Source organism: Pollicipes pollicipes, unplaced genomic scaffold (assembly GCF_011947565.3).
Source record: "Pollicipes pollicipes isolate AB1234 unplaced genomic scaffold, Ppol_2.1 Scaffold_7261;HRSCAF=8764_pilon_pilon_pilon, whole genome shotgun sequence".
Taxonomy (NCBI): Eukaryota; Metazoa; Arthropoda; class Thecostraca; order Pollicipedomorpha; family Pollicipedidae; genus Pollicipes; species Pollicipes pollicipes.
The window spans coordinates 29,399,659-29,407,562 of record NW_023597054.1 but is presented as its reverse complement, the minus strand read 5'-3'; the positions used below and the strand labels follow the sequence as shown (position 1 = coordinate 29,407,562).

The window sequence follows — 7,904 nt, the reverse complement described above, 5'->3', positions numbered from 1 at the left end:
TTACTTTCCTTTCGGTGTAGTGGCATCAAGCACAGACACACAGCAGCTGTGAACAGCGTTCAGGGATCAAGCTTCCCTGTCATGATCCGGCCCAACGCACAAAATACAAAAGATGCGTCGCAACTAGCCGACAAGCGAGAGACGTAAGCTTCAAGCTTTTGATAACTAAACTGAAATTTTTGTGTCAAATACAGTCAAGGCAGCGTTGTAATAGCGGAATAGCCTGCTGTCCAGAGGCCGTAAAACTAGTCAGCAGTAGCATCACTATCAGCAAAACAACATAAAGTGGGCTTCCGGGTGCCACCTAAACTCCGTGAGAGCTGTGTTGCCGCCATATTGCATGGGAGCTGTATACTTCCATGTAACGTTGCCACCATGCACTCCAGTGACTGTTAAAGTGACGTGGACCAATGTTGCCAATGTGCAATGTGACGAAATTATCTCTGACCTGTTTTCTTCATCAGCTCGCGCCAGTGTCTCTCCCTGATGGCCTCGTTTTTCAGGTCCACAAAGAGCGGTACGGACGCTTTGAACTGCTTCATGTTCTCCTCCAGGTGCTTGCCGATGTCCAGCTGCCGGACGTCCCGCGGCAGCTTCTTGAACTGCCTGATGTACACCTCGATGTCGTCCGTCAAAGCCTGGGAGTTGAGGTTTGCCCACAGGGTCTGGGCCAGCTTTTCACGCGCCTCCTGGAAATGTCAAAGAACAAGCTGGAGTCAGGGGCAGTGGTCATAGTACACCATATGAAGCCCCCACGCGCGATCACGGCTACGTGGTCACAACCGACGGGGAACAGAGACTCGCCGCTAAAGTTATAGAAAAGGTGGTCGTTCTTTCGATGATCGTGCCATAGGTGCCATTTTCAAAAGAACTTAGGCAGCCATCGTCGCAACAAAGCCCAGACGTGCGCCGAAAACAGGACGTGTGAACCTCGCACCGCGCAATTATTACCTTTTGCGCCACGTATATATCGTAGATGAGCCGGAGGCCGGCCATGTCCTTCTGCATCGTGGTCAGCTCGGGGTAAGCGGTGATGTCCAGATCGAACAGCCGTTCCGAGTTGACTAGCTCCTGCTGCCGCTCCAGGAGCGAAGCCAGCTCATCCTCGTAACTCTGGGGCAGCACATGCGCGGTCAGAGGTCGTATTCCAGCTGGCAGGGCCTCGGGGCTCATCCCCGTAACTCTGGGGCAGCACATGCGTGGTCAGAGGTCGTATTCCAACTGGCAGGACCTCAGGGCTCATCCTCGTAACTCTGGGGCAGCACATGCGTGGTCAGAGGTCGTGTTCCAACTGGCAGGGCCTCAGGGCAATCACAGAGAGTGGATGTCGATCACCTAGTGCCATACACGAAACAGAACGCACCAACATTTGTTACCACTATTCATATTAGTGTCACGTGCATATTAGTGTCAGCAATGCTTACTTCTCCACACGCTGTCTCATTCGTCCACATGCCTGATGACATCAGATAGTTTGGAAACACAGCTGGACTGCACCATGTACGGAGTCAGACTATGTGATCACCTCACCGCGCCCCTGTCATCGTGCATCGTAAATCATAGCGCCCTGTGTGCTAATTGCAAGAAGCATGCATTACAAGCACTTGACACAGGCGGCGTGAAAATCCACAATAAGCACCTGGACCTACCAGGCTTCCAGGCATGGAAAAACACGACGGAATAGCGGAAGCGCGAACTTCGGTTTCGAACGCTGGATAACGAAACGTAGCGCGGTTCCAGCCACTCAGCAACGTGCGGTTACCTTCATCTTGTGCTCTCCCAGGTCGAACTGGTCGCCCACGGTGCCTGGGCCTTCCTGGTAGTAGCGCTCACAGAACTTGGCAATCTCGCCGTGGAACTCAGCCACCTCGTCTTGCGTGATCGCCGTAAACCTGCTCAAAACAGTCTTTGTGAACACGCGTTAGCTAAACTGTGCGCGAGCCACTCATCGGAGGACATGATCAGAATGTGTGCTTCGCCGCACCAACTCAGAAATGGCAATTCAGGACCAGTGCAGGCTGCAGTCAACGCGCAGCGCTTCCCCGACTGTGAGCGACTCACCTCTGCTTCACAGGTCCCAGACGGGCGTTGGTGACCTTCGCTCGGAGAAGCAGCTCCTCCCACAGTCTCCCGATGCTGGCGTTGGTCTCTTTTTGTGTTTCAGGTACCTGGGGGACGAGCCAATGCTTCAATGTGTAAAAAGTATTACAAATGAACACGACAAAACAGCATCCCTCATGCTTACGGTAGCTGCATCCCTACAACTTTGTTCCGTCTGGCGATATTAACTGCAACCAATCACTACGAGGCAGGCATGCTCACGTGCAGACACAGTACATTTGCTCGTTCCGATGCACATTTTGGTCTCACCAATGCGCAATAGGTGCACACGACGCCGTACAAGAAGTACACCACCACCAACGGCTGACCAGTTCCCCCGATCCAGTGGCGCCCCCGGCCGGCGTCTCGCCGCCCTCCGCGCCGCCGGAGCGCGCGCTCGCCCTGCTCTGCTCACCTCGATGCCGTGCACACTCAGCATGCGGTACTGCTCTCGGATCTCCACCATCTTCAGCTCCACGTCCAGCGACATCTCCTGAACGTCCGAGATGGTGGCCAGCAGAAACTTGATGTCGTCCTGGGTGGCCGGCCGTCGGCTCAGGTCGTAGTGCTTGTCCTGCGGGCGGCGGGGCAGTCCAGGAGCAGCGCTCATAAGAACGCTGATTGCATCCATGCTGTGCTCTCTGAATGCGAGGGTGGCGTATCGCCGCGAAAGGCAGGATAGTGCCGCTACCTTGCGTGTCTCAGCAACAGTCGTTGGCTGTCACGGTGAAGGTGTGATAGCCAACGACAAGCTTTCTAGAGCTTCTTGTGCCCTCAGACACGCACTCCCGACGCACTCGCACCCATTTACATGGAAACGAGCTTTTTAATCATACATCGCACCGAATATTTTGACTTGATACCAAACGGTACAGTCCTTGGCCACACACCGTAAGCCAGAAGGTAAACAATAATCAATAGCAAGGAGCAGGTACAACCAGTGTATTCATATTGTGCCTTGTGTACGTATTGCATAGGAGACATAATGGGCATCCAAAAATGACAAATTATCTGTGGCATTTTTACTTTAAAAAGCATCATGAGCGACATATTTTTCCACGTTGAAAGATACCTTTAAATTGTATTAACGTAGAAGATTGTTTTCAATACACAGGCATCGAAGTGTGCAATACAATGCCCCAACGTAGTAAATCATGAAAACGGCTGATGCGACGCTCCTTCGTCAGGGCAGCAGGCGTGATTTTTATTGTGATACACTCCGTAACATATTTAGCACAACTCAATGGTCAACTTTGAAATTGGTTGCTACATTTCATTTGGACTAGTTCCGCAAATTTAAACTTTCTTGGCGTGAGCAGAACATGGCCAGAAACTAGCTGTGCTTTCTCGGCAGTTTGGCAAATGCTGAGACTGTGCACCTACCTCAAACAGTTCGCAGAGATCGTCTAGCTTCTGCTTGGCGATGCCGTTGAGGAGCGCTCCTAGCGTGTCGATCCAGCCCTGGACATGGCCCTTCACAGCCGCCGCCAGGTCGTCTACACGCAGTCTGGGAACGAGCACGCGGTACTGACCCTCGGCGGGAGGGGCAGCTATAGACCGCTCTGCAGGGCGCGGCACTGGCTAAAGTGCCTGTGCTGCGTCGCTCGATTTGGAGCAAATGGGGGGGGGGGGGGAGAGGCGAGAAGATGCACTCACTTGATACTCTGGGCATCGACCTGCAAATGGGGGGGGGGGGGAGGAACGAAAAGATACACTTACTTGATGCTCTGAGCGTCGACCTGCAAAGACGTCGTGTTGACGTCCTCCATGATGCGTTTGTAGAAGAGGAACTTGTCGTCCCACGCTACAAGTGAAGGCTGGCGCGCCACGAACTTCTCGCAGGTAGGCTGCTTTTCATACTTCCACAGGTTGCGGTACCGGCGCCATCTGAAGAGTTCGACAGCTTACCACCGAGTGCAGTACACGACAGCGACTTCCTCTGAGCATACGTTGGTGAAGGAGCGAAGACAGCGCTGTGTAAAATCACGTCAGCTATCCGTCACATGCATTTGCCGGCCCACGAAGCATTGCGCGACCTGGCTCGAGATTGATGTTTCCTCATGACCAGTCGACTTACAGCTGAATGCTCTTCTGCACTCGGGAGAGCAGGTTTTGAACGGTGTTCTGTATCTCCAGCACCACATCGATGACCCGCGGGTCACAGCTGATGTCTTGGAAGAAGCTGTACACGAAGGTGTCGTTTGAGTTGTCTCCCATCTTAATAGAGGGGCACTCCAGGCAAGAGCCTCGCTGCCAACGCACGAAGTGTTTGGAGCTGAAACACACCGAGTCCGCCATTACGAACACGAACGCCAAGTCCGCTCATAGTTGGCAGAGCATGTGTAAACCCCTTAAAAACTGGTATTTGAAACCCCGAGCTGTACAGACCCAGAGCTCACTGCAGTTTGGCTTCACAAGACTGCAGTGCATCTCCTGCAATGTCCCAAACGCTCAAACCCCGCATATAAACACCCATGTGGTTCTGAGGCGGTTCCGCTGAGTTGCGGTGTGCCGAGTTATTCCTTGCGCACACACATTTAGAGCGCGGGCTCAACATTCATTCACCGACATTATCAGAATATCCACAAAATCTGTCGTGCAACAAAAAAGAGCGCATGTGCATTTTAGCAACTTTTCATGGGGGGGGGGCTTTTTCGATTTCTTGCTATATCACGCTACTGGTTGGTGGCACATACTTGAATTATAGACCAATCAATTTTTCACATTGAAATCAATCACTCTATACGCTGTCTCACTCACATCAACATATAAATTCACAAAAATTCAGGAAGAGTATTTACATTTTGACCTTTGTAGCAACAAACGTGACTTCCGCAAAATAAGAAAAGCGCAATACAATAGGTGCTATCAGAAAAGCACAAGTGTATTTCAAGCAGGTGGGGCAAAGGCAAACACTCATGAAACTCGTCACTCGAAGCAGCAACTAAAACACACTAATTTTTGTCGTAGATTGGTTGAGGTTTGGTGAACTACAGCAACAGACATATGTCGTGCAGAGAGCAGACTCAGGGATTTGATCCGACTTCAGAGAAGGCGACGTTTCCACTTCCTTTTGGAGAATCGTGGACAACAACCTCCCCACCTGCCCTGAACAGATCAGGGGCGTGGGACGTTGTGGCTGGACGGCGGCGAACTCTCCGGTAGTGCCGGGTGGCAGCGGGGAAGTGCGAGGCTGTGCCTTGACGGCAGCGAGCTCTGGCAAGACTGGATGGCGACGGAGAAATGGGAGGGTGTGCCTTGACGGCAGCGAGCTCTGGCAAGACTGGATGGCGACGAAGAAATGGGAGGCTGTGGTCGGACGTCAGCGAGCTCTTTCGGCTTCTTCCCGATTCTCCGCCATCTGGCAGTGCCAGACAGTGGAGAAGCGGGAGGCTGTGGCTGGGCGGCAGCGAGCTCTCTGGTGTAACCAAATGGCGGGTAGGAAGCGGAAGGCTGTGGCTGGACGGCGTCAAGAAAAAGAGCACAGGTGCGCACATGTGCTTTTACTAATTGAATGAACAAATGGAAAGATGAACTTGCGCGTTTTTTTTTTGCCGTAGTTCGCAGCACTTTTTTACGTTGAAGATTAAACCTGTTCTGCACTTGCGCTTTTTAAAAAGAAAATCCAAAATTGCTGGCGATTGGGGCCACTTCAATTATATTTTCGGCATGATGCGAATTGCTATTACAAATCCCAAAGTGCGAAACGCCAAAATGGCAAAAATTACGCTCGCGCTTTATTTCTTTTGCACGGCAGACATGGAGCTTGACCATCAAGTGCGTTGACACTGCTGACCTTTTAGCGATGCTCGGCAGGACCGCCGTGCGTCCGCGCCCGAAGGAAACGCTTTGAGGGCTTCAGGCAAACGTTGCAAACGGCGAACGGCGGTAAAGGCAAACAATCAAACAAAAAAGGTCACACCACCAAAGCGAAAAACGAGGCTCCGCTGGCGGTCTCAGCTCACCACTCGATACAGTCGCGAACGCTGTTCATGATCATCTTGTAGATGTCGTTGGCCAGCGGGCTGACCACCACGTCCGGGGTAGCCAGAAGCATGCTAACCGAGAACAGCGACTTCGAGCCGTTCAGACGCGATAGAAACTCGCGCAGGTTCCACAGTATTAGACTGATGAAAACACGAGACAAGCGGTTAGGAACTTGCAAAGCCCACGATCCATATAAGGTACAACCGACATAAATACATATCATGGAGGCACGCTAGTGTGTATGGATTCAATACACTTTTGAATTCATCCATGCACAGCATGTAAACGGAGCTCGTCGGAAGACTGACGAAAATTAGCGTGAAACGTCGGATGTTTATCTCCAAAGCCACTTCTTAAACACAAGCTCAAAGCTGATCAAGGCTTTGCACTTTGAACTGTGAACTCATTTTTTACTGAATCACAGACTCAATCTTAAAATGGCCTGCCCCAAAATATGGGGGCTTCGTGCATATCCAGAATTAAGACACGCGCCCCGAGTAAAGTCACCAATGTGTGCCGGTGAGCAGACAGGCGCCCGAGCAGTCACCAGTGTGTGCCGATGAGCCAGACAGGCGCCCGAGCAGTCGCCATTGTGTGCCGGTGAGCAGACAGGCGCCCGAGCAGTCATCAGTGTGTGCCGATGAGCTAGACAGGCGCCCCGAGCAAAGTCATCAGTGTGTGCCGGTGAGCAGACAGGCGCTTACTCGGTGCAGGCCGTGAAGCACTGTTTCTCCCAGTGCGTGTAGTACTTGTAGAGCCGAGGGTTACGGCCGGTGTTGGTGTGCACCACCAGGCCCTCGACCTTGACCAGCTGCGGACCGATGCTCTGGTACTTCCTGGTCAGCCTCTCCATCTCGTGGGCTCGCCGCCCCTCCACGCCGCTGAAGTACTCCTGGTGGCCGCCAGGCCGGCGTGGCTCGGTCAGACACGCCGCGGCCGCCAATCGCCGAAGCCAACGGATGGTGACTGCGTCATTGCTCGTCCACTCGCAACGAGTCGGCCGCTAGTGCGCTAGTAGTTCCTGCCGTCGGTTTGGCTGATGCTTGCATGCGAACAATACCAAATGGCAGTGAATCTATATGAAAGCAAATGTGCTTAACAAACATCTGCGTACAGTTCAGGTACGAACAGGTGGAAACAACATGCGTCATATGACTGATAACTTTGAAAAAATACCTTGCAGTGGACCAGCTCGTCAGAGTGCGGGACGGCAAACAGGTCTATAGTGCTCAGACTGGATATCTGGCGTTCCATATCTCTGGCATTCTTTTGAACCTGAAAGAAATTCAACCCGCATGATGTAGCGACTCATTTGCTACACTGCACCATGTATGACACGGTCAGGGACTAGGGACCGGCCCAGAATGAAACATTTAGGCAACCGGTGTATGCTTGGAAGCATACGACGGTTTTTGCATCACTTTCGGACAAGGCCGAAGATGATTCATTCACAGCCTGCTAGAAAGTTGCATATCTAAACCGGCGTGTTCTAATATTAACCAAGCCCCTTGACTGTGGAAAGATAGCGCACTCAATTCACCCCAATTCGATAAAACGCTCTGATTCGAAACTTCGGGGCAGGAGCATGACAATGTACCATTTAAAATGTCTATCATTTCACATCTGTTCATCACCATGTGTCACCATGACGACATGCCACCGTCCGGCTCTGACTAGGATGCTTCCACCATGTGGTACGCCATTAAGAATGGTTGACTTAACCTGGCCTGAAAAACATTGATACGTGAGGGTTTTCGGCTTACCTCAAAAACCACACTCAGAGTGCGAGAGTATCTAACCAGTTCCGGAACAGCAAA

The 7,904-nt window shown here is 52.0% G+C and overlaps 1 protein-coding gene across 1 annotated transcript in view; it reads right to left on the bottom strand.

Moving 5' to 3' along the window:
* Positions 1-7,904, bottom strand: part of LOC119111281 (dynein heavy chain 10, axonemal) — a 66,222-nt gene that overhangs the window by 48,031 nt on the left and 10,287 nt on the right. The window contains exons 15-25 of the mRNA XM_037235100.1: positions 7,264-7,362; positions 6,792-6,979; positions 6,066-6,227; positions 4,178-4,375; positions 3,820-3,987; positions 3,484-3,607; positions 2,516-2,674; positions 2,062-2,168; positions 1,763-1,892; positions 952-1,113; positions 449-689 (exon numbers count right to left, since the gene is read on the bottom strand). Of these exons, the coding sequence (XP_037090995.1) occupies positions 449-689; positions 952-1,113; positions 1,763-1,892; positions 2,062-2,168; positions 2,516-2,674; positions 3,484-3,607; positions 3,820-3,987; positions 4,178-4,375; positions 6,066-6,227; positions 6,792-6,979; positions 7,264-7,362 (1,738 nt within the window). The remainder of the gene's footprint in view (positions 1-448; positions 690-951; positions 1,114-1,762; positions 1,893-2,061; positions 2,169-2,515; positions 2,675-3,483; positions 3,608-3,819; positions 3,988-4,177; positions 4,376-6,065; positions 6,228-6,791; positions 6,980-7,263; positions 7,363-7,904) is intronic.